This window comes from Rhinopithecus bieti, unplaced genomic scaffold (assembly GCF_001698545.2).
Source record: "Rhinopithecus bieti isolate Rb0 unplaced genomic scaffold, ASM169854v2 scaffold_44774, whole genome shotgun sequence".
Taxonomy (NCBI): domain Eukaryota; kingdom Metazoa; phylum Chordata; class Mammalia; order Primates; family Cercopithecidae; genus Rhinopithecus; species Rhinopithecus bieti.
The window spans coordinates 455,066-481,430 of NW_016819032.1; the positions used below are offsets into that span (position 1 = coordinate 455,066).

A 26,365-nucleotide genomic window follows, 5' to 3' on the forward strand; every position below is an offset into this window, starting at 1 on the left:
CAGAGTGTGGTAAGGATAGCATGAAGCACAGTGCCTGAAGTTTGATAGGCGTTAATTTGATTCACCCTTTCTTCTCCCTCCTTCTTTGAATAATAGAGCCAGACTTTACAATGGTCAAGGGAATGAGACACTAGGAGAAATGTGTGGAGTTTGGAAGTTTTATTCTTAGCTATGTATCCTTACATTTTTTTACTTAGAAAGATAGTTTTCATTGATAATAGAGAACAATGCAATAAAATACATAAGTATAAAATCTTACAATAGTCACACAAAATAATTGAGTATGATTCTTTCCCAAATAATAGAAGGGATTTGTGTAAGAATTAGATCTACTTGGATGAAAACCATTCAAGTACAAGTGATATTTACTTATAGTCACTAAAAGTGAAGTTAAGGCTTAACATTGGTGTATTTGATTATCCTGTTGTAAATTTTGATTTTTACCTAGTATAGCAATGGAAACACTGGCACTGGATTTCTGTAAAGATAAAGTGAATTTTTCAAACTAGAATGCAGATAAAATGTGTTTCATACATTTCAGCAGTGTTTCATATTCAATAGTGGCCGATTACACTGTAAAATCTATTTTAATGTGTATTTTTATATGAAGAATATGAGTGAATACTTCTTTCTTGTTAGTATTTATAGATTCTCCAAACGGCAAATCCACATTCAGCTTTATTGCATTTATGTAAGATTCTTTGTGCTAACAAAGTAAAATAGAAGTTTCACCTTGTCTGAGGCTAAAAATTAATAAGTGCTTAGTGTGGATGTTTTGATTTTAATTTTTATGGGTGAGGTAGAAATGGAAAATGTCAATTGCATACTCTGCATTAGAGTGAAAATAGACTTACCTTTAGTTTTCCTATCTTTTAATTCTTATTCAAATAGAATACGTTTGCAGTGACCTTTATATATTCTGTTCTTAGTATTTGTGGAATAGTTCCCTTTATGGTGTAACCCTGATAGTTTCTGTAGTTGCTAACCTTATGAATGTAACAAAAGCTCCAAGGACTTTTTGAGATGAATTTAAATAATTCAAATGAAAATCAGCAAAGAAGGAAAAGATAAGCAAACTTAAGCAAAGCTCAAATAATGCTCATGTAACAAACCGTCATGCATATGTTTATTGTAAAAAAAAAAATGAGATGGGAGCCATTTGCCATTTTAGAGTCAACCAGTCATTGATGAACCGCTGCTGTACAGCGGTCCCTGTGTTGTTCATAGAAGCAGGCATGGGAGAGACAAAGCTGAACATGGTCATGTGTGTGGCAGCCCAGAGCAGGTAACACACTTGGAGAAAGGCATGCTATGAAAAGCTTATCAGGTTGGGCGTGGTGGCTCATGCCTGTTTCCTAGCACTTTGGGAGGCCGAGGCGGGTACGTTACCTGAGGTCAGGAGTTCAAGACCAGCCCGGTCAACATGGTGAAACCCATCTCTACCAAAAACACACACACACAAATTAGCTGGGTGCAGTGGTGCGCGCCTGTAGTCCCAGCTACTTGGGAGGCTGAGGCAGAGAATTGCTTGGAACCTAGTAGGTGGAGGTTGCAGTGAGCTGAAGTCACACCACTGCACTCCAGCCCGGGCGACAGAGCGAGACTTTGTCTCAAAAAAAAAAGTAAAAAGGTTATGAATGTGACAAAAGGGAGACAGCAGTTTATTCTGCAAGGGAAAGGACGATGTCAGAGAGAGGTGTCATTAGAACTGGGTCTTGCAAGATAACGGAGAGAACAGCATCACTATGAGGAGGCTCTGTGTGTTCCAGGACTGGAGAGTGGTCGGCTCTGCCCAGAGAGGGTGTGTAAGTGGCGTGTATGGGAAAGGAAGCTGGCCAGAAGGGTCTTGTGTAAAGGACTGAGGAATCTGAGGGCCTTGTGGGTTCCATCATTCCTAGGCATCCATGAGGTGAGCTTCAGAGGGAGAAAAGCCTGTTAGCTTATATGCAGATGGTTGATTTATGAGCCTGTGTGCATTTCTCTCAGGCGAGAGTGCATGATTTTCAAAGGGTCTAGGGGCAAAACAAAAACAAACAAAAAACCAAAAGCAAAAATAAAAAACCCCACTGCTTTAGGGAAATGGAGAACCATCAAAGGCTTTAGGCAGATGAATGATGGACTAGGATTGTATTTTAGGAAGATTATTCAGATGAGAAGCTGAAAAATGGGTGAGAATGGAGAAATACTGGGATCACCAGGAGACCAAAGAGGAGCTTGCTGCAGGGAGCCCACAGGCAACAACAACGGCATGTGCCAAGGCTCTGGCGTTGGAGAGAGGAGGAGGCACAAAAAAGAACCTACAGGGTACCGTTGGCCAGATGCGGTGACCAATTGAGAGGTGAGGATTAATTTCTAGGTTTCAGACTTGGTGACCATGAACTGAAGTGATACAGAGTAACCATCACATTTGGAGGATGGGGAAGTTAGTGGTTTCTGTTTGGGCTGTTTTGTTTGAAGTTCAGGAGGGTTAACTTGGGGTCTGACTTTCATAAGAGATCTGGACTGAAGATTAGAGGAAGTGAAGTGGGAAGAAGGCTGAGAGTGGGTCCCTGAGAAGATCCGTACTTGTGAGGTGAGTGGCAGTTAACAGAAGAAGGGGAGACAGGAACCTAGAGAAGCCAGAGGATGGTGTCTGGGGGGCCAGGGAGGAACACATCCCGGAAAGAGACTGCTGTGTCTTGTCACATACCTGCAGACAGCAGGGAGAGTGAGGAACCATGAAAGGGCCACTGAATTTGGTGCAAAAATGGATGGAGAATACAGCAAGCACGATTTCAGTAAAGTGGTTGGGAAAGAAGCAAAGTAGACTGTCTTGAGAAGTGAGTCAGATGTGTGTGAAGACTAGGTGAAACGAGAGAAATTTGGTGGCAAAGGGAAGGAGAATGGGGTAAAGGATCTAGAGGAGGTGGGGGTAAGGGAAGAGCTCTTTAGGAAGAGATGGACTTGAGCGTGTTGTAGGCATCATGGAAAGAAAGGATGGAGAGAAGAGGCCGGGCGCAGTGGCTCATGCCTGTAATCCCAGCACTTTGGTGGGCAGATAACCAGGTCAGGAGATCGAAACCATCCTGGCTAACACAGTGAAACCCTGTCACTACTAAAAATACAAAAAATTAGGTGGGCGTGGTGGCAGATGCCTGTAGTCCCAGCCATTCGGGAGGCTGAGGTAGGAGAATGGCGTGAACCCGGGAGGTGGAGCTGGCAGTGAGCCGAGATCATGCTACTGCACTCCAGCCTGGGCAACAGAGGGAGACTCTGTCTCAGGGAAAAAAAAAAAAAAAGAAACGGAAGGATGGAGAGAAGAGAGCTGGGAAGGATGAGGGAGAAGCACAAGGGAGGTCTCCATAGAGCCAGGTTAGAAAGTGAAGGGAGACAATGCCTCAGGTTGAAAAGTGAGCATGGAAAGCCTCAGGAATGCCTCCTCCCCTGAGGAAGCCTGAGGTTTATTTGGAGATGAGGTGGAGAGCTAGGGTGCTTGTGCCTGCTGTGCTTGCTGTGTCGTTTTCCTGGTAAAGCAGGAGGCCATGTGTCCCTGAGGGCATGGCCAGGAAGGACTGAGCAGCTTGAAAGGGAGGAGTAAGTATTTAAAAAGTTGTTGTAGGGAATGAAAAGTGGAGTCAACTAATCATAAAAGGTGACAGGTTAGCCTAGAGAGCCCTCCACCCCACCCTGGTGGGGTCACAATACAAAAAGAAGTGACACTTGTTTTTGCTGAAAACTTACTATGCTTAAGGCAATATGTTAGGTATTGCCACCCAAATGATGGGATTAATCCATATGCTTATGTGCTTTCTTTAGTTATGTTTGTTAGGTAGAGAATTGGAGCATGGTTAATTGTCGCCACAAGGATGGGACCTGTAGCCCAGGTGTGGCAGGTTGGGGCGGTTGTAGATAAGGTGTTTGTCAGTGTGTAGGTGCTGTGATCGGGTGAAGGTCATAGAGCTGCATTTCTCTAAGTGTGATTCAGATGACATACACTTGTTAAAAATGCAGCTGGGGGCCGGGCGCGGTGGCTCACGCCTGTAATCCCAGCACTTTGGGAGGCCGAGGTGGGTGGATCATGAGGTCAGGAGATCGAGACCATCCTGGCTAACATGGTGAAACCCTGTCTCTACTAAAAATATAGACAATTAGCCAGGCGTGGTGGCAGGCACCTGTAGTCCCAGCTACTCAGGAGGCTGAGGCAGGAGAATTGCATGAATCCGGGAGGTGGAGCTTGTGGTGAGCCGAGATGGTGCCACTGCATTCCAGCCTGGGTGACAGAGCAAGACTGTGTCCCAAAAAAAAAAAAAAAAAAGTTGTGACTGGGATACTTGTTAAAAATGCAGCCTCTGAGCTAAACCCTAGACTGTGAAAGTCAGGGCTCTTGGTTGCAAACCACAGAATATATCTGATTTAAGAGAAAAAAGAATTCATGAAAATATATTAGAGAGCCCAGAGACAACCTGGGTGGCTAGAGAATTAGGTTGAGAAATTGAGCAGCCAGAACAAGGCTCAGACCACTTTGAAACATCCCCTGCTGCCACTTGTCAGGGCTTACACCTCCTACCAGCATTGCTCAGGTCTGGAGACCAGAAGTGCCACTTCTTGGTTCCCGTAAAGCTAGAAGCTTTTGCCACCACTTTTACTTGAAAGGTAGTTTTGCAGAGTACCCTTGTCCTTATATTGTTTAATACTGCTTCCATTCTCCTGTGGGTGCATTTGGTCACATGACCGCTCCTACCTGCTAGAGGGGTTTGGAGAGTGGGTTCTAGCTTTTTCCTTTGAAAGGCAGGACTCAGTGGTGGGTAGTTCAAGCTGTTGAAATGTATTCAGTTAAAGCCAGTGGACAAAACCATGACCCATGAGCTTCAACTGACACAGAAACTTTGACAGTGTGGCTAGTCACCTGCATTTTAAACAAGCACAGCTGGTAATTCTTAGGCACACATCAAAATTAGCAAACCACTTTATACAGAGGCCAGATAGAGGAAAATGTGGATATAGCAGAGAGGACTTCAAGTCTTCATGAAGTTGAAGAGGGACTTCATGGGAGGGGAGTGGTAGAAGGTGAAAGGGAAAGAGGCTTTAATGAGAGGGTGCAGTGTCAGAGGTGAAAGCCAGTCATTTCTAGGTGACTGTGATTCAGGGTCTGGACACAGAGTGTCCAGGGTGTCACTGTGAATTCACTATCGTGAATATTGCTGCAATGAACATAATAGTGCATGTGCCTTTTTGGTAGAATGATTTATTTTCTTTTGGATATTTACGCGGTAATAGAATTGCTGGATCAAATGGTAATTCTGTGTGTTTTTTGAGAAATTTCCAAACTGCTTTCCACAGTGGCTGAACTAACTTAAATTCTCACCAACAGTGTATAAGCATCTCCTTTTCTTCCCAAGCCTAGCCAGCATCTGTTTTGTTTTTTTTTTTTTTTTTTTTTTTTTGAGACGGAGTCTCGCTCTGTCGCCCAGGCTGGAGTGCAGTGGCCGGATCTCAGCTCACTGCAAGCTCCGCGTCCCGGGTTTATGCCATTCTCCTGCCTCAGCCTCCGGAGTAGCTGGGACTACAGGCGCCCGCCACCTCGCCCGGCTAGTTTTTTTGTATTTTTAGTAGAGACAGGGTTTCACCGTGTTACCCAGGATGGTCTCGATCTCCTGATCCACCCGTCTCGGCCTCCCAAAGTGCTGGGATTACAGGCTTGAGCCACCGCGCCCGGCCTTCTGTTGTTTTTTGACATTTCAATAATGGCTTTTCCTATTGGTATTTGATGGTGTCTTATTGTGGTTTTAGTATGCATTTCTCTGATGATTAGTGGTTTGGAGCATTTTTTCATATGTTTGTTGGTACTTGAATGTTTCCTTTTAAGAAATTTGTATCTTTTGCTCATTTTTTAATGGGGTTATTTGTTTTTTGCTTGTTTAAATTCCTTATAGATTCTGGATATTAGGCCTTTGTTGGATGCACAGTTTTGCATACATGTCTTAAAGAAATATTTTAGCACCTGATGGAGCCAGGGAGTAGAAATGCAGGTAGGTAGAAGCAGGGATGAGACAGGAATCTTCCTACTCATTCATTCATTCATTCATTCATTCATTCATTCATTCATTCTGTGTCCAGGCATTGCCCTTGGCAGTGGGGATGTGTGACTAATGCTCTGTCTTATGTTTAGAATGCTCAGGTTTGGTTGCTTCAAGAAAACTTGAGTAAGAAATCATTTGTTAAGCAGCGGTTGTAAAATTTTAGAAGTCGAGAAGCTTAAGTAAAGCATTTGAAATAGGCAGTGTCTAGTGTTGGCTTCAGAAAGGACAGGAGATGACCGATGGCTGGGTGCCTCATAACTGTTCAGTCTCAGAGCTATGCTCAGGAGGCAGCACAGAGGCTGGGGGAGGGAATGTCCCATCTTATCATAAAAATGCTTTTCTAGCTTTGGAGAGGAATTTACCCTAAGGGACATTTCTAGGGGAAATTTAGGTCCTTCTCTGACACTGTCATCAGCTCTTTGAGCTGTGCACATTTAAAACCCTGAGGGTAAAACAGATAAAACCAACATATCCAGAATTAGGTTTTAGATACCAAAAAATAGATATAGGCTCCAAACAAAATGAAACAGTCATTTAAAACTATTGATTTATAGAGCAAACAACTCTCTGGAGATTATATGCCTTAAATTTTACTTGAAATGGTAGAAAAATATAAATGTATGTAATTCATAGGTTTTGAATATTTGTTATTTTAAGAATTATATTTTAATAGAAAAATAAAATCCTAAATCATGTCGTGTGATACATTATCATCCACAGCACAATAAGCCTGTTTGTTTTGGCCCATGCACGCCTGGCTTTCCCAGATGGGCAGCATTGCTGCATGTCTTGCAAACTCAGCTTTAGGAAATTATAGTAAATGTCCTACATAACCAATGGTGCAACTAAGTTACCCTCACACATGACAGAAGCAGTTTGGCACACATGGCTGGAAGGTAGCTTCCAGCTGACTTGAGTTCCCTGTCCTTCACCTTGACCCTCTAGGTGCTTGGCAGCCCCTCCACTCTTCAGACACCCAGTTCTCCTGGTCTTTCCTTTCTAACCCCAGCACCACCTTCAAAATAGTGAAATTCAGTATTTGGTAAGTTATATTATTTACATTTGCTGATTGTGATTACACTACTGGGTAAATGGATTTCAGTCAATGTATTTATTTTCTGATCTTTAAATCTCTAACTGGGAAAGAAACCACTTGTGCTAGTTAAAAATCTCAGATTTATATGATCACATCTGGGATTAAGAACAACAACAAGAAATCTCAGATTCACCACAGAGGAGAGTGAAGATTGGCTGTCCATGGAGTTCAGTGGATCTCTTCAGTTGCTCTTGAAATCTCAGCAAGTGAAATAAAGGGGACTGGCCCAGTTGATGGCGTCCTTTACAAGAAGGACATTCCCTCTCTGGCTTCATTCATAGCAGTTGGTTTTCTGAAGCCTTTTGTTTTGTTTTTAAAACAGTGGAAGGCTTTCTTGAGTGAAACCTAAAGGGGACAAAAGAGTACGTGAAAGAGATGAAAGTGGCCATGTTGGGGGAGCCTGAGTCCTTCCTCCTCCTACCACAGGATCCCTGAGAGAAGTCCTTCCTGAGGACGGTTTGGAAACCACACCATCATTAGTTTATCTGCAGTGTACTTCTTCCCGGCCACTCTTTTTATAACATGCCCTCTTCCCTTCCCTTCCTATGTACAGGATCTTCTCCCTAATACCACTCCCCACAGTGATGCGTGTTTGTTGTTCCTCTCTCTCTGATCATACTTTTGCTGTTCCCAGTGGTGGCAATACCTGTCCTGGGAGGCCTGCCCTGCACACTCCCCAGTATAGCGATGTTGCTGTTATCATGGGTAGCATGCCACCGGGTCAATCTTTAGCCTTCCATCAGCAAATTATTAGGATTTCAGTGCAAAGGGCAACAAGCACATAGGAAAGCTCCTGATGGACTCTGAGGGGTATGGATGGGGTTGGGGTGGAGGGCGGCGCACAACCCCGAGGAGTGTGAACTTCGGATACCTCAGGCATGGGGATAGTGATGGACAGAAAAAGCACTCTCTATTGAGGGAAAGAAATAAAGCCTGTCTCTTGCCAGCACATATGCGTTGGAGATGGAAATTAAACTGCAAATGATGCTGGAGAAAACTGCTGACAATAATGATGATTACAGCTGTTGAAGCAATAAAGCTGGAAAAAAGACAAAAAATTTGGTTTAACAGTGCAGAAAGAATACCAGCTTCAGTTACTTATATGAACTGCTTATTATTTAGCCTAATTACTATCATTTTAGCAATCATGCATACTATTAAATGTATCAGATTTATTTGTGTAAATTTTATTTGATTACAGTGTTAGATTCCGTTCTTTGTCAGCTGAGTCATGATAGTCTGTACTTATGTTGACTGATCAATCTTACATTTTACTTACTCTTTCTCTGCAAGTTCATAGGTTTCTCTTTCTTTTAGATGAATCTGACCTTTCTAAGATTAGCTCGTTTGCGCATGTTGTCACACTGAAGGCTGAGTGTTTCGTTATAAAAGACTGCTTATGTTGTCAGTAGAACAGGCAGGCATTAGAAGATAGCAATTCTTTTTCTAACTTATTCTGGGAAACAGGTATTTCGATGTAAAATATTCTAGCATGCCTGCGTGGAGGCTACTGACAGTGCTGCCTGGTTAGGATGAAGTGGGGACAGGAAGAGAGGCTATTGTGAAAACTCATAAAATATAGCGGGAGCAAAGAGGCTCTCTGGAGAGGAACTGAGTGTTTTTTATGTGAAATTGTGGCTACATGAAACTCAGAAGACTCGAAATGGGAAACCTCAACATTTGTTGGTTTGTATTTTATGAGATGAGGTCAGAGAGAAGAATTTGGCTGGAGGGCGCTCCAGAGCAATTTGTACCTATTTGGAAGTTAACAGATGACTTTAAAACTGCTAGAAGATGATCTGTAGTTTTGCTCCAATAGCCTTTTACATCCTGTTCTCTCTAACAGTGAAGTCATTGAATATAGCATTGCTTTGAAGGGATGTTAGTGATCATGCAGCTATTTTAATTCAGGGGGAGATACAGAGACTTCCTGATTCTTAGTTCTGTTTTAGGGTTAATGCAAGTGGTTTTCTATTCAAGATTCGTTCCTGTTTCAATGGTATACATTAGAAAAGCTGCTAGTAAGAACACCTCCAGTAATGTCATATATTTGTTAATTTGGAGAATGAGTGCCTATTAGACCAGGAATATCTCAGAAGTAGTTTTTCAGTTTTGTATACCAAGGGGCCTGATACATGGTAAGTGCTCAGAATCAATGCTTTGAATTGTTTGCAAATTCCCTCTCTTAAGAAATGTCAGCAGGTAACAGTAATAGTAGCTAACATTTGTTGGTTGTATCTAATGCCTGACACTGCATATGATCCTTCACACAGGTGATTTCTTGGAATGGATACAACCACCTTGGGAGGCAGGCATTACTGTCCTTTTTACAGAGGTGGAAGCTTAGGCACAGAGAGGTTAAATAATTTTCCCAATAGACAGAAGCTAGGAATCAGTTCCCAGTCAATCTGACTGCTTATTTCATTAAGCACTGTGCTATTGTGTCCCCTATGTTGAAAATGTTAAAATTAAAAATGGTATTAAAATATTTGAATAGTTGTTAAATTGCAGCGTTAAGTTATAAAGACATGCAAACATTTTCCAAAGAATGTTAAATTATTCGATATGTTACCCAAAAGCAAAAAGGTTTTTAAAAAGAATTTGATTTTCTTTGGCTGATTTACCAAACACAGTAGGGTGACCATATATATTATCATTGAAACTAAAAGTGAAAGGGGGCGCTATTCATTATTTTGTGGTGGTAATAGGAATAAACTGTATTTTCCTGGCAACTAAGTTATGCCATCACCCTGCTGATTATTATTTGTTCTACTAGATCTTTGAGGCAAAAAATATTAAAACAATTCTTCACATTTTTAATTTGCAGGAGGATTCCTCAGTGTCAATGTAAGCGAAGTCAGTTTTGATGAAATTCATCAACTCTTCTCCAAGGATTTAGATATTGAGCCAGGGGGTCATTGGAGGCCAAAAGACTGTAAACCCAGATGGAAGGTGAGGTAAATTCTTTTCATAAGCAATTTGACTGTTACTATGTGCTTGATTCAAAATACAGAGACAAATGTCTTTAAGTCTTGATAAATTTAAAACATCAGTATTTTTGTCTTTAATATTTACTATTTATAATTCAAATGTGATTTAAGTGTTAACGTGTGAAGACTGTAAATGCACCTGTGTAGATACAAAATAGATGCTCGGTTCATTCTCTTTGAGTTCCTGGTAATAAATACGTGACTTGAGTTTGGCTTGGAAAATAGATTTTTTCTGTTGTTCTGTTCTGTTTGGAAGAGAGGCTGTGAGTTCCCTGCCTCCTGCAGCTGTCCCTAATGATTACTGACACCTGCAAGCATAGCCTCACCAATTTCTGGAATCGTGAGAACTCACTCGGAGGATATTAATATCCTGATTTTCAGTTTGGTCTGGCGTTGGGGTCTTCAAGCTGTGTTTCTCAGAATCCAAGATTATAAAGAGGCTGCTCAGAGATCACTGTGGGACTTGAAAAGTTGGACTTTGGGCTCTTCTTGGCTTCAGAAGGCACAGCCCAAGCTTTCAGTCTTTTTGGTATGTCAGAATTCTATTCAATGTTTTGTTTGAAAACTGTAAGGGGTGGGTTTGCCTCTGCTGCTTTTGAAAAATTGAAAGCCATAATTTAAGCCAGACTTGCCCTCAAAGCTGTGAAATTGGTTAATAAGTGCATATTCATCTAATGTTATTACGTTTGAGTAAGAAATAACATTTATGTAATTCCAATGAAAACTACAACTGATTAAATCAAATGTTATTTCCTAAAGAATTGTGATATAATCTTGATCTGGAGACAGTTTCAGTTTTCTCTTTTAAAACATTAGTATACTTCTAGAATATTTGTGTGTTCACTTCCCCCTGACAAAAAAACCCCCACTGGTAGGAAGGAAAATCACATGCTGTTAAACTCATGAAAAAGACCCTCTGACTTCATCTACCATGAACTCTTTGTGTTTGAAGATGTGTATTATTTGTATCTGTATTCCCAACACAGAGCACATTGTCTTGTGTGAGTTAAGCACTAAACACAGTTTTGTTGAATTAACTCTATCAGGCAAATAAAAGCCTTTTTGGCCTTGTTACAAATGATTCAATAAATGGTCAGCTTTCTCATTGCCTTGAACAAGTTGTGAAGCTGCTTAAATGGATTCCAGTACCAATTTTAGCAAAACATTTTATTTTATAATTACCTTACACTATTTCTCAGATCAGATTCATTTAACAAATGAATCTCTTCATATTTCTTGATTTTCCTCACATTTGTATCTATATGAAATGCAGCCCAATTTATGTACATTCCATCTTTTAAAATATCCTGGGCACGTAAATTATTTTTAACATTTGGGTATTGAGGGTGTATATTGAATGCTAATAGAAAAAGAAGCACACTCAGTCACCGAGGCTGTGGGATAGCACGGAGGTTGATACTCAGATAGTTGTTTGTACAGGATATGGCACACCCCTCAGGTGTGCTCTACTAGTAGCATGCTAGTAGAACAGTTTGGGATAGGAAAAATGAAGTATTCTTGTCCCGTTTCCAGTGATCTATACCAGATGGATTTTAAATTTTTTTATTTTCTTCTCATTTTCCAGGAGACTGGTGTATCACACGAGTAGTTCCTACTTAGAGATATTAGTAGACTATAAACTACATATGACTCAGTAGGTAACAGTATTGAAAAGAGTTCCTGGAAAGAAACTAATTCAGGGATCTAAGGTTCACACCTGTAATCCCAGCACTTTGGGAGGCTGAGGTAGGCAGATCACTTGAGGCCAGGAGTTTGAGACCAGCCTGGCCAACATGGTGAAACCTCATCCCTACTAAAAATACAATGGTGGCACATCCCAGCTACTCAGGAGGCTGAGGTGTGAGATTTGCTTGAACCTGGAATGTGGAGGCTGCGGTGAGCCGAGATTGCACCACTGCGCTCTAGCCTGGGTGAAAGAGCAAGACTGTCTCAAAATAAATTAACTTATTTTATTTAGGAACTTTATGATAATGCTGCTTTTATTTCAACTTTTAGCAAACCCTTCTCAGAATATAGTCTGTAGTTCAGAATTACACAACTAAAGGTATGAAAGGAATTTTGGAGATTATTCAGAAGTGAGCTATATTCACATAAGTATTATATAACTATCATCTCACTAAATATTTAGTTACACAGTTTCTCCCCCTACCCGTCCCTACCTGCTTACTGATAATGTTCCATTCTCATATTGGAACAGTGGAGAGAGAGGGAAGTAAGAAATGACTAGATTTATGTTAAACATCTGTCATCAACTTGATTCTTAGTATTTGAGGCCCCTTTTTTAAATGAGAAAAATACCAGTGCAGTTAGTTGATGGCAAATTAAATAGAACTGAGATCTTTCAAAACTAGTAATTTCAGCTGGCCAACCTGGTGAGACCCCCGTCTCTACTAAAAATACAAAAAATTAGCTGGGCATGGTGGTGCAGGCCTGTAATCCCAGCTATTTGGGAGGCTGAGGCAGGAGAATTACTTGAACCCATGAGGCAGAGGTTGCAGTGAGCCGAGATCGTGCCACTGCACTCCAGCCTGGGCAACAGAGTGAGACTCCGTCTCAAAAAACAAACAAAAAACCAGTAGTAATTTCAGCAATTCCTAGATATTCCTGAATGCTGCAGGTTTGAGTAGAAGATTTCTGCACAGGTTGGACACCTTATGGGGCAAGCTCGTATCTAAAGAACACGAGGATGCTTTGCAGGTCATTAAAAGTGAAGTGTTTACCTGTAACATTGACTTTCCATTCAGATTTCAGATGGAGGGCTTGATGAACAACTTTGGTCTGTAACTTCCAGGCTTAAAGAACCAGGCAGCTGCTTGATGCTCTTGTCTACCCAGAGGCCTGGAGTTTCATTTGTAGTCCAATGTACCTCAAAGATGGGTCTTGGCCTCCCTGTTTCAGAACTACTTAAGGCATATGGTAAAAATGCTGATTTTTGGCCAGGTGTGGTAGTTCAAACCTGTAATCCCAGTGCTTTGGGAGACTGAGGCAGAAGGATCATTTGAGCCCAGGAGTTTGGTGCAGCTGTGATCACACCACTGTACTCCAGCCTGGGCTATGGAATGAAACCCCATCTCTAAAAGAAAAAAAAAATGCAGATTCCTGAACTCAGTCGTCAAACATACTGTTTCTATTGGTGGGAAGGAACAAGAACTTGCATGTTTGACCAAGGGCTTCCAGTTTGAGAATTACTCCTGTAATTCTGGAAATTGGGAGGAATAGGAAGATGGAACTAAAAACTCTGAAGGAGAATGAGGGTTTACCAGCTTCTGCTTACTCAGTGGCAGATAGCTAGATTTACCTTAAGGTTACCAAGCCTAAAGCTATGTCATTTAGGGACACCGTAGCTGGTGGTGTGCTGAAAATTTGAAAGTAGGACAGAAACTTGGTGGGAGAAATTGATGTGATACACATTTTTCTTGATGATCTCCTCATGGCGTATATAGGAGAAAATAAGCAAGGGAAAAAATGGTGCATATGTTCAGCAAGATTTGTGATTTTAGAGTAGGAGCAAACTGAATGGAATAATTTTACTTGATCAAGAGGTGGTGAGGAGAGATTCAGGAGGATGAAGTGTTGTTTTATCAGAAGATAATGACCAGATGTTCTCGGTCTCCACTGGAGGTGTATCAACAAGAGAGTGGCTCAAACAGCAAATTACGGCACATAGAAGAAAGAATGTCCCGAAACAGGCTATTAAGCCTTAAAATAAATGAGCACAGAACACTGAGATATTTTCTAGACAAAAAATTGTAAACTATGCAGGACATTCTTCCACAAACACAAGAACTGATGTGCCAGATGAATTTTTAAGATATTGTTTAGCTTTACTTTAATAAAAGCTTTGCTTTAGACTTATCACATATTCACAATCTTTAATAACCCTCTCATTAAAATTTGGACATCTGTTTACTGTTAGCACATTAGATTAGCTTATTTGAATTTACCAAGACACTGGTTAATTTATTATTTTCATTACTGTCTCACTTTCCTTATAAGATTAAAAAAAAAAACTCTTGATATTTAAATACTTCATTGAAGAGGTTATTGTATTGGGAGCTAGAACTTTACCTTTTATTTATCCTTGTATGTTCAGCTCATCACTCAGTCTAATTGTCTTTAATTAATATGCACTGTCTTTAATCGGGCCTCTGTAGCCATTTAATAATTTCTTCCCTCAAATATCTATAATTGGCGTTAACTGCTTTTACAGCTCATTGACATTATGTCATAGGTGGCCAACTCGTGGCCAACTTCCAAATCAAGAAGGGCAGGCTTGACTTATTAAGCTACATGTTATCACATGGATATGCTTTAGATAAGGTCAGTAGTGGGATATGTACTCACCATCTAACCCCTTTTATTCCTTTTACTTTTCATAGCACTTTCCTATCCTAAAAGCAAATCCCTGAGCTGGGTTGGCAGTTGTTTTGATTTGGGAATTCCTTGAATGTGCCAGCCATGGGCACTGAAGCCCAGCAGTAAGTCCCGCCTCAGTATATAGTTCCAGTACAGTTGGCAGCCATTGTGCAGGGGCAGGAAGGAGGTCTTGGGTGTTGGGCGGGTGTTGCTGGGGTAGCCTCGTGGTCCTCAGGCTCCTGAGCCAAGAGAGACCTTTAAACGGGAGTGGAACCCAAAGTTGGGCTGGCAAGGGCACCAGACCTCTTTTGTTCGTACCATTTGCCAGACAGATATGCCGTAATCAATATAATCATGAAAACGTCAGCCTCATAGCAGCCATTGTCTCTCTCTTTTTTTTTTTTTGCTATCCCATCAGCGTTAGGGGAAAATGAATGGTGGAGTTTGTAGTTTAGACATCTTCAGTTTTACTAAATCATTTTTTGTTCTCTTTATAAATGAAAATGTTTGAATAATTTAAAAATGTCTGCCATCTATGATCCTGGTAATAATATAAAATACACGGTTAAGTATTATTTTTGTTTGATGATGTCTAATATCAGGTCCTGATTTTAAAAGGATTAGGTGCACAACTTATGCATTCTCAATTAGTTGCATTTATTCATTTATTAATAAACTTTATTTGGTATAGATAAAATTTTAGTAAATCATAGATTTAATGTTCTTTCACGGTATTCTGTTACAACCAGTTTAGATTGTATATTTTAAAAATCCAGATTATAGAGTAACACAGAGGTATTTTGGTTAGATATACTTTCACTGTTGTCTTTTTTTGAAAATCTAATGATTTGGAATTTATGATCTGTGGAAAACTTGCTTTAATTTCAGTTTTATTAGAAAATTCACAATAATAATAAAGCTAGCTCAGCTAGGAAGTTGCTGAGAAAAGTAATTTAGAAAACACTTTAGGTTTTTCAAAGGCAAAATCTAAATTGTAAGGAGATATAGATTGTATGACAAAGTTTGGATCCAAGAAATGGAGGATTTGAATTAGTGATGATTGATGATTATTCCTTTATTCCTGTATTACATTAAAACATTTTATATAGATGGTGTTTTTAAGTGTTGGGTTTGAGAATTACATTAGGTTTTTTATTTCATATTAGAAGAAAGATTAACATACTAAAACTATTTTCATTTCTATGTACGTGTTTTTTCTTTTGCTTTTTGGATGAGAACAAATTTCTTTGATTGATAAAGGACAAATTTCTGTGCTGCTTACGTCTTTTCTTGTTATGGATTGTTGCCAACCTCATTTTAAACTGAATATTATCCTACCACTGAAATACATTTTAAAATGTATCAAAAAATTAATTCTGCATTTTGATTAAATGAAAATATTATATTATCAAACTTCATGTGTATTTTGGGGCAATGTCATGTATCAGTGAGGTTTTCTTGTATGCTATGGCTGGAACCCCATGTTTGAAGATTTTGGTTTCCATTATATTTCTGAAAATATCTCTAGGACAGAGAAACCATGTGTAAGATAGTAGATATTCAAGTGAAATGCCTTTTAAATTCAATTCAAAATCCGGAAAATTATTATTTAGGATCTACTCTAAAACCAAGAAGTTACTCTTATGATACATTCCCCTCCCTTACTTTTCATGCCCAGTTGATAGCCAAATCCTGCTAGCTTACCTCTTAGATGTGCTGAAAACCCATGTGCTTCTCTTCTCCTTTATCCTCCTCTTAGTTTAAGCTACCATGACCTCTTTTCTCAACAGCTGTGTTAATTGCCTAACCAACTTTTTGGTCTTCTCCAATCTGCTCTCCGTACTGCCACCAAAGTAGTCTTTGCAGTCACCACATCTGATTTATCACTCTTTCAAAATCCTTGAACAATTTCTCGTGGTGTTCACAGGTTAAGGACCACAATCCTTAGAAAACCCTTCAGAGCCTCGTCTACCTCTCAGCTTTATAAGATGCATGCAGCAAGGGCTTTTTCCGTGTTTGCTTAATGCTGTAACTCTGATGAGAAAATTTATAAGGGCATGGCTTTAAAACCATGAGAAGTTTTCAAGGATTAATTTTTATACTGACCTCTAGGATGTGCTACTGTATTTATTTACATACATGACTTTTGTTTTAAAGGTGGCAGTTCTTATTCCGTTCCGTAATCGCCATGAACATCTTCCGATCTTTTTCTTACATTTGATTCCAATGCTCCAGAAGCAGCGGCTGGAATTTGCCTTTTATGTCATTGAACAGGTGAGAATACTTTTCACAGTGGTCACTAAGTATACTAGAATCTAAACTCTTAGATTTGGTTAGATTAAACATGTTAGTAGTTTAGGATTAATAAGGTAAGTCAAATTCTTTGTTTCCTACTTGGGTGAAATTACATTTTGGATTGGGCCTATATATTTCTTATAATAGTAATTTGGTCAAATGAGTTAATTAGCAATCATGTTTCACTTTAGTATGATAGCCTCGTTATATTTTAATGACATTCTAAATATTGGATTGTCGATCTCTGGTTTTTAAAATAGCTATACAGCTGATACTTACCTTACAGGATTAAATGTGTCTCTGACGTGTAGTATTATTCCTTTTTATGTTTTCATTAGGCTTATGATCTTTGTTTAGTTTTGAAAACCTGTGTAAAGTTTCATTGAACTGAGAAACTGCTTATTTTCTAATTTAGGCTACTTGGCAGCATTTAGACTCATGTACAGACATCTGGACTCATAACTGGTGCAACTCAAAGTTCTTTTCTAAATTATACCAAAGCACCCCACAGTCACCTCAGCTATATTCGCAGTGTTTGATTTGAAAAAACATTTCAGTTTATGACCCATGAATTTAACTACAGAAAAGGAAGGAAAGTTTTTTTTTCTTTTTTTAACTCAATAGCAAAGCATAGGTTATTCTCGATTGAGGATATCTTTGTACTGTGGGGTAGTTGCTGGCTATCCCTGAAAATCAATATTGGATTAACTTTGTTAGGTAATCAGAGACACCTAAATGAGAGCCAGTTATTAAGCCTAAAACAAAAGTAGTATACATTAAACGATTTTCTGTCCTGTTTTCAGTTTTTCATTTTCTTTTTTTTTTTTTTTTTTTGTTTTGTTTTGAGACGCGAGTCTTGCTCTGCGCGCCGCCGCAGGCTGGAGTGAAGTGGCCGGCTGTCGTTCAGCTCAGCTGCAAGCTCCGGCCTCCCGTGTCGACGCTCATTCTCCTGGTCTCAGCCTCCCTAGCGCTCGCGCTCTCCCAGGCGCGCGGGGGGGCGCCTCGTCGCCCGCGCCGGGCCGCTTGTCTTTTTGCTTATTGTGTGTAGTTGTAGAGACGGGTTTCACCGGGATGTAGCCAGGCATGTCTCGCGGATCTCCTGGACTCCATGATCCGCCCGTCTCGGCCTCCCAAGGATGCTGGCCGATCTACAGGCCTTGAGCACCGCGCGCCGCCCAGGCTGTTTCATTTTCAAAGTCATCTTTCTTGGTAGAGGAACCTTGACTGTTTCTGTTGTAGGATATAGACCCAACTCTACAGTTGGTAAGTAAATATGCATCCAGTGAGCTGACAGGTCAAAAAAAAAAAAAAAAAAAAAGCGTACATTACATGGAAGACTAAACGATGTGATGCCCAAGATCCCTTCCAAATTTGAGATTCTATGATTCTTTGAAAGAGATAACCAGGTGGAGAATGGGATTTTAAAATATTGTCAAAAAAAGCTGATTTCTTTCGTTTCTGAACAGAGGCTCTCAAAGCGGAATACATCATAATTCTTTAACATAGTTAATTCAAATAGAATTGAAATGACCCTGACTTACTTTTTGTAGTCTTTGTTTAAAGGCTATAAAGTGCATATATAAAGAAAGAATTTGGCCTGGCATGGTGGCTTATGCCTACAATCCCAGCACTTTGGGAGGCCGAGGCAGGTGGATCACAAAGTCAGGAGTTCAAGAACAGCCTGGCCAGGATGGTGAAACCTCATCTCTACTAAAACTACGAAAATTAGCCAGGCATGATGACGGGCGCCTGTAATCTCAGCTACTTGGGAGACTGAGGCAGGAAATTGCTTGAACTGAGGAGGTGGAGGTGGCAGTGAGCCAAGATTGCACCACTGCACTTCAGCCTGGGTGGCAGAGCGTCTCAAAAAATTAAAAAAGAAAGAAAAAAAGAAAGAATGTAATTTTCTACATTATTTCTAAACATGGATAGAGTGGTGTTTTGGAAACCTAAAAAAGATCTGATAACACCTGAAGACCAGTTCTCCATGCCAGCTTGTATCACTTTGGTATTGTCACCTCATATTTCACATTTAAGTGTATGTGATAGATGGTAATTTTCTGTTAATGTATACTGACCTTTCCAATTGCTTTACATCATTGCCAGCACTTGGTATGGTCAGTCTTTTTAATCGTAGCCATTTTAGTGGGTCTGTGGTAGTATCTTATTTCCCTGATTACTAATGTTGATCATCTCTTCATGTACTTATTTGCTACCCATAGGCCTTCTTCGGTGAAGTTTCTGTTCAGATCTTTTGCTCATTTTTCAATTGAGTTGTCTTTGTTTTACTGAGTTGTAAGAATTCTTTATATATTTTAAATACAAGTCTTTTGTAAGACATACGTTTTGCAAATATCTTATAGTCTATGGCTTGCCTTTTTATTTTTTTGACTTTTTTGGAAAGCAAGTTTTAAATTTTGATGAAGTCCAATTTATTGATTTTGTTTTATAGCTTGTGCTTTTTGTATTATATTTAAGAAATTGTTCTCTATGATTTTCTCATTCTTCCAGAAGCTTAATAGTTTTAGCTCTTACACTTAGGCTAATCATTGAGTTAATCTTTTTTTTTTTTTTTTTTNGGTCTCGATCTCCTGACCTCGTGATCCGCCCGTCTCGGCCTCCCAAAGTGCTGGGATTACAGGCTTGAGCCACCGCGCCCGGCCTAGTTCTTTTTTTTTTGAGACGGAGTCTCGCTCTGTCGCCCAGGCTGGAGTGCAGTGGCCAGATCTCAGCTCACTGCAAGCTCCGCCTCCTGGGTTCACGCCATTCTCCTGCCTCAGCCTCCCGAGTAGCTGGGACTACAGGCGCCCGCCACCTTGCCCGGCTAGTTTTTTTTTGTATTTTTTAGTAGAGACAGGGTTTCACCGTGTTAGCCAGGATGGTCTCTATCTCCTGACCTCATGATCCGCCCGTCTCAGCCTCCCAAAGTGCTGGGATTACAGGCTTGAGCCACCGCGCCCGGCCCATTGAGTTAATCTTTAGATATGATATGAGCTAAGAGTGAAGTTTCATTTAGTTGTTTCATCACCACTTGTTGAAAAGACTTTTTACCATTGAATTGCTTTAGCACCTTTGTTGAAAATCACTTAACATATACATGTCATATGTATGCAGGTCTGTTTCTGGTCTCTGCTTTCCAGTGACTCTGCTTGTCAGTTTCTACTAAAAAGTCCGCTAGGCTTTATTTCCTTAGTTTTCAATAGATAAGTAACAGTATAAATGATAGACAAAGTTACCTGGCTTGTATTATTAGATACTTTTATCTTTTCTTTTGGTAGAAAATACTCAGAAAAATTTTTGTTTTTAAGATGGAGTCTCTCTCTGTCGCCCAGGCTGGAGTGCAATAGCGCAGTCTGGGCTCACTGCAACCTCTGCCTGCCAGGTTCAAGCGATTCTCCTGCCTTAGCCTCCCAAGTAGCTGGGATTACAGGATCATGTTCGGCTAGTTTTGGAAAATACTCAAATTTTATTCCTAAGATGGTTATAGTTTCTCCAGTTCCTTTATTCTAAATCTGCCTTTTTTTTTTAAGTTTCTCACTCTTAGCTTTTACCTCTGCTTTTCTCCATGGAAATGCTTGGTATTTAATATAACATACCATACTTCTGTGTGTGTAAATTATCCTTTAAGTTTTGTGCCTTACGTACTTTTTAATGTAATAGTCCATATTGTGAAATGTGACTTTTTTTACCTAACAAGTAAAAATTTTTATCTGCTTTCATGGTAGCTGTAGTTGTAGATTTGTAGATCAGTAGGAAAGTGCTGGTTTCCTTTGTGTAAACTTCAATTCTGCATAATGTATTGAGAGGTGAGAGAGCTGTCTCTGTGGTTTGTTTGTTTGTTTTAAGACGGAGTCTCGCTCTGTTGCCAGACTGGAGTGCAGTGGCGTGATCTCGGCTCACTGCAACCTCTACCTCCTGGGTTCAAGTGATTCTCATGCCTCAGCCTCCCAAGTAACTGGGACTACAGGCATGTGCCACCACACCCAGCTAATTTTTGTATTTTTAGTGGAGAGAGAGTTTCTCCATGTTGCCAGGATGGTCTCGATCTCCTGACCTCATAATCCACCTGCCTCAGCCTCCCAAAGTGCTGGGACTACAGGCATGAGTTACTGTGGCCTGTCTCTGTTTTTAAAGGCGTATTATTCTGAGAGTTGACCGGTTATTTGGTGTATGTGATGAAGCAATCTTTGCAAGGCAACTAAGGTCTACATTTTTATTTTCAAACCTTTTAAGTCTGAGTCTCAGGCTTGATCAATATTAATTCAGGACCGTGTATTTGATAGAGTGAGGTTTTGAGCTAGAAACATCTTCACCATATTTGAAATAGAAAAGTAATTTTTCTGCCATACAGGTACCCAGGGAGTGCTAAGCAATTGAAGAGCAGCTCAGGAATTCTAGTGAAATATGGAGGATGGACATGGGTTCACTACTTCTTTCCAAACTCCTAAAATGAGAGTGAAAGAAAAAAAACTTTTGAAAAGTTATTAAACCTCAAGGACAGAAAGTCGTGGGTGAGAGATTTTCACACATTTCTGTTAAGTCAGGAAGCAGATGGAGTGCCGACGCCTAGCAGAACAGGGGATGTGCAAACCCACGTGCTTGTAGAGGGTGATGTGACAAGACTAGAGTCAATTTGCTGGACACACCTCTGTCTCAGTGCTGTCACTGAAGGTAGGCTGAAGCACTGCGCTAAAGTAAGGAGATTGTTTAAAAGTTTGACTACAAAACAGCCACATTCCCAGTTGCTCATCTTTACTTGTACTGCCAGGTGATTACTCTGTTGTATCTTGTAGCAGCTTTTTCCAGTTGATCCTGTGGCAAAAGTGTAGCAGGAAGCTCCTGAGAGTGCTGATGCAGCTGTGTGGTAGGGCCTAAAACCAGGGGGATTGAGTACGTCTGCATGCTGATCTTAGGGACCCCAGGCCTTCCCTGTCTGGCCATTTGAAGCCAACAGCCAGATGTGAATCCCCCCACCCCTCAAGCTGTGGCAGGGCATAGTGGTGTCTTCGCTAGAGAAATAAATTAACTCCAGGAAAAAGAGTCCAAATCTGATATTTGAAGGTCTCTAAAGGAAAAGGCCAGCCTGTCACTTTATCAGCTCCCTGCAGCCCAGTTTCCTTCATTCAACAAAAGGAATATGGCAGTGAACAAACCAGACAAGGCCTCTTCTTTTGCCGGCCCGGAAGGACAGGCAGTAGTAAATCATTGTGCAGTATCTCCATGGCGCTCAGGGCAGAGAGTGGTAAGGGCAGGTAGAGGTGCCCTTTTGTGCAGAGCATTTGGGGAAGGCCTCTCTGGGGAGGTGAGATCAGAGCATCCTGGAATGATGTAAAGGAGAACGCCATGCTGATGTAGAGGCTGTGCACTCTGGAGAAGGCAGAAGAATACGTGGTGTGTTTGAGCAAAGAGGTTGGTTGTCGCCAGAGCATCAGCTGAGGAACATTCTGGGGAGGAAATCAGAGAAGCAAATAAGGAAGTGCAGGGTGAGGGCTTGGATTATCCTGTGTTAGGTAGATTAAGTCACTCGTCTACGTAAAACCTTCTGGATAAAGTGATGTTTTAGAAACCTAAAGAAAGTCTGGTAACACTTGAAGACCAGTTCTCCATGCCAGCTTGTACCACTTTTGGTATTGTTACCTCATATTTCACATTGAAATGTATGTGATAGGTGGTAATTTTGTATTAATGTGTACTGACCTAATGTAAGTCTCTCCTCCACTTAAAACCCTCCACTGCCTTCTGGAGGGTCTTAAGTAGAGGAGCAACTTAATCTAAGTTTACAAAGTGACTCTGGCTACTGTGTTAAGAATAAGCTGTAGAGGGACATGGCTAACGCAAGGAGAGCATTAGACAGCTTTAGCAGTTGTCCGGGTAGGAGATGGTTACCATTTGGGCAGCTGTGGTCGTGGAGGAGGTGGTGAGCAGTGGTTGGGTTTCGGCCACCTTGGGTTTTAAAGTGGTATGAGTTGCCGATGAATTGGATATGTAGCCTGAGTGATGGAGAAAAGTCAAACATGATGCCAGGGTTTTTGTCCTGAATAAAGAAAGGCATTGCTGCTTCCTGAGCCGTGCCTACTTTTGATTGTTGTTTCAGTTTGGTTCAGGGATGTGTGTGTGTCTGTGCTTATATGAGTCAAGAGTGGTTTGCAGTAATACTTGCATATGTATTCCTCTTCATACGGGAGGTGGGCAGGGAAGTGCTTGGTAGAGAAGGGTGGGTCCCTGGTGAAGGCTTCACTGCCGGATCTGTCCCATGGACCTAGGTGAGGACAAGCATTTCTGTTTTCATGCCCAACTGTTGCATTTCCCAAGACCACCCTGGCCTATCACGCCCCCATCCTGTGCCTATAACAGCCCCCGAGATCCTGGCAGGAAGAGACACAAGCAGGTGGATGTCGAGAGGAACACACCAGCGGAAGAGCATACCACACCGGCAGACGCCGGCAGGCCATCAACTGGTGGAACAACACCAAGTTTGACCAGGGCTGTTGGAGGAGAGCCCGGCCTCTGAACAGCCCAACTCCAGGGGAAAACCACCTTCCCGCTCCATCTCCCTCTGGCTCCCCATTCATCTGCTGAGAGCTACTTCCACTCAATAAAACCTTGCACTCATTCTCTAAGCCCCCATGTGATCTGATTCTTCCAGTACACCAAGGCAAGATACGGGATACAGGAAGCCCTCTGTCCTTGTGATAAGGCAGAGAGTGTAACTGAGCTGATAAACACAAGCCACCTTTGGACAGCTAAACTGAAAGAACATACTGTGTGTAACACAGGCCCACTGGGGCTTCAGCTGCAAACATTCACCCCTAGACACTGCTGTGGGCTCAGAGCCCCACAACCTGCCCGTCTGCCTGTTTCCCCTAGAGGTTTGAGTAGCAGGGCACTGAAGAAGCAAGCCACACCCCCATCGTATACCCTGTGAGGGACATAAGGGAACTTTTCCCATTTCACCCTCACCTGTTGAGTGCCTTATTCTCCAACATGATTGGGCAAGTCAAGGATCCCCAGATAGCTGAAGAAATCCTCCACAGGAGGAGACAAATCTAAGCCAAAAAGGAAGTGTAGAAAATACAGAGAATGGAAGAAGCAGAGGAAATCTTGAAAAAGAACAAAAACTCATCATCAGGATCTATAATGAGGGAAGGAAAGATAATCTATGGAACAGAAATAGTATATCATGAAGAATAATCAGAGAATAAGAAAGTTATTGAAAAAATGAAAATAACTAAAACAAAACTTTCAATAGAATGGCTGGAAGATAAAATAACTCCCCCAAATAGAACCAAAGCTAAGGAAATGAAAGAATCTATCTAAGAGTACCAGTATGTCATGGAAGTAACCACCCTCTAAGGTGGCCCCCAGGGGTCTTTGCCTCCTTGTAATCAGACCCGGTGTAGTCTCTTCCCACAGCGAATAAGGACTGCTTTGCATGGGGAGCCGCATACTGTGGGAGGGACAGTACATGGCTTTAGAGGCTAGGTCATAAAAAACGTTGCTGCTTCTGCCTTGATCTCTTGGATCAGTTGCTCTTGGGGAAGGCTGCTGCCCTGTCATATGGATGCCCAAGCAGCCCTGTGGAGAAGAGCCGGCTTGCCAGCACCATCTCACAGCCATGCGAGTGAGTCACCTTGGAAGTGGATCCTTCTGCCCCTAGTCAAGCCTTCCAACGTGTCCAGCTGCCCAGCCTTTAGTCTTCCAGCTGAGGCCCTGAACTTAATGGAGCAGAGTGGAGATGCCTCCACTCTGCTCCCAGAATTCCCTCTCCCCAGAAGCCATCAGCATGATAAATGATTATTTTATTCATTCATTCATTCATTCATTCATTCGAGAGGGTCTCTCTGTTGTCCAGGCTAGAGTACAGTGATGCAATCTCGACTCACTGCAGCCTCGACCTCCGGGGCTCAAGCTATCTTCCCACCTCAGCTTCCTGAGTAGCTGGGACTACAGGCATGTGCCACCATGCCTGGCTAATTTTTCTATTTTTTGTAGAGTTGGGGTTTCACCATGTTGCCCAGGCTGAGACTATTGCTTTTTTAAGCCACTAAATTTTGCTATGATTTGTTACACATCAGTAGATAGTTAATAACGTTCACTAATCAAGATACTGTAAAAAATACAGCAGAAAAAAATTTGAGGGGAGTGAGAGACAAATGACCACAGACCATGAGAAAATTTCCCCAAAGTGAAGGTGGGAATCTTTAGATTAAAGGGGCCCCACGTGCACACATGCGTAAGATACAAATCTGCCTTGAAATGTATTATTTTAAAATTTTAAAATATAAATGGAAAACAGAAGATATTACAAAAGTTTTAGAATGCTGGGAATTCTAGGAAAAATGACAAATGAGTATGAATCAGAAACCTATGAACATTCTCAGCAATACTGGAAAATTTTTTTTTCCTGGAATTTTTTACCCAGTCAAAATGACAAATGTGAGAGTAGACTGATGGCATTTTCAGTCATCGATTGGCTAAAAACGTATTTTCCATGGGTCTTTATTTAGGAAGCTCCTGAAGAATGTGCCTCAGCAAATTGAGAAAGCCAAGGAAAAGGTGTGGGTGATTTAGGGAGTGAAGACGACCCAGGTGATATTCACACATGGTCTGGAGAGGGTAAGGGAGAGTTGGGCTTGAGAGATGGAGAAGGAATTGATAGATGATTTGATGTGTTTGAATGATTACATCAATTATTAATAGGTATAGGGCGTATTTCTTGGGACTTTTGTACAAAGTAATAATACAGTAGTTACATAGAAAACTATAGTTACTCCCAGTTTGCAAAAGAAAACAGAATCTATTCATTACTGAAGAAATGTTAAATATTTACATAGTCCTAATAATGTAAATTCTTGATTTAACCAAAAATTATGATAAAACTGTATTGGGAGATTAGAGGTAGGGGCAAGAGGTGTGGTGGTTTAACTCCTCCACTACCATGATAAGAAGTCAAGAGACAGTGTCTAAAGTGAAAGAAGCAAGAAATATCGGGACTCTAATTTCCTCAAAATATGTAGATAAATACCAGAATAAACGGGAAGAGTTGAAATATATTGCTCTTGGGGGATGGAGATGGATTAGATATGGAACTTTTTATTTCTGTTATAAGCCTTTGAGTGTTATGTCCACGTTTAATAAAAACGATTTTTAAAACCTTAGAGGAAAGTAGTTTGTTAAAGCAGATGTTGATGTACTAGTCATAACATCATAATTTAACTCCCTTTTCTCTTTATTCTATTTCACTGGTGAAAAAAGAGGCTGTAAAAAATAGTGACTTCTATTACCTCAAGTTAGTGCAAGGCCTAGGACTGAAAATTAGTAAGTTTTCACTCTTGAGGCAGCGCTCTGATGATGACTACAATGTGTGTCTCATTCACTTCTGTAATAATCCTTTTTTTAATATATTTTAGAAATGGTTTTGATAAGTGTTGCTAAGACATTGGTAAATGCTCTTTAATTTTCTTTAGATGCAGAATGAAGGGTTTTTATTGCCTTCATATATGCAATAAATATTCATATATGCAAATAAATGCAGTGCACCTTAATAT

General features: G+C 40.8%; 1 protein-coding gene across 2 annotated transcripts in view; it reads left to right on the plus strand.

Annotated features, from left to right (window-relative positions):
- B4GALT6 (beta-1,4-galactosyltransferase 6) overlaps window positions 1-26,365 on the plus strand; it is a 65,797-nt gene that overhangs the window by 30,032 nt on the left and 9,400 nt on the right. For both annotated transcript variants that reach the window (XM_017858047.1, XM_017858046.1), the window contains 2 exons: window positions 9,983-10,107; window positions 16,680-16,796. In XM_017858047.1, the coding sequence (XP_017713536.1) occupies window positions 9,983-10,107; window positions 16,680-16,796 (242 nt within the window). The remainder of the gene's footprint in view (window positions 1-9,982; window positions 10,108-16,679; window positions 16,797-26,365) is intronic.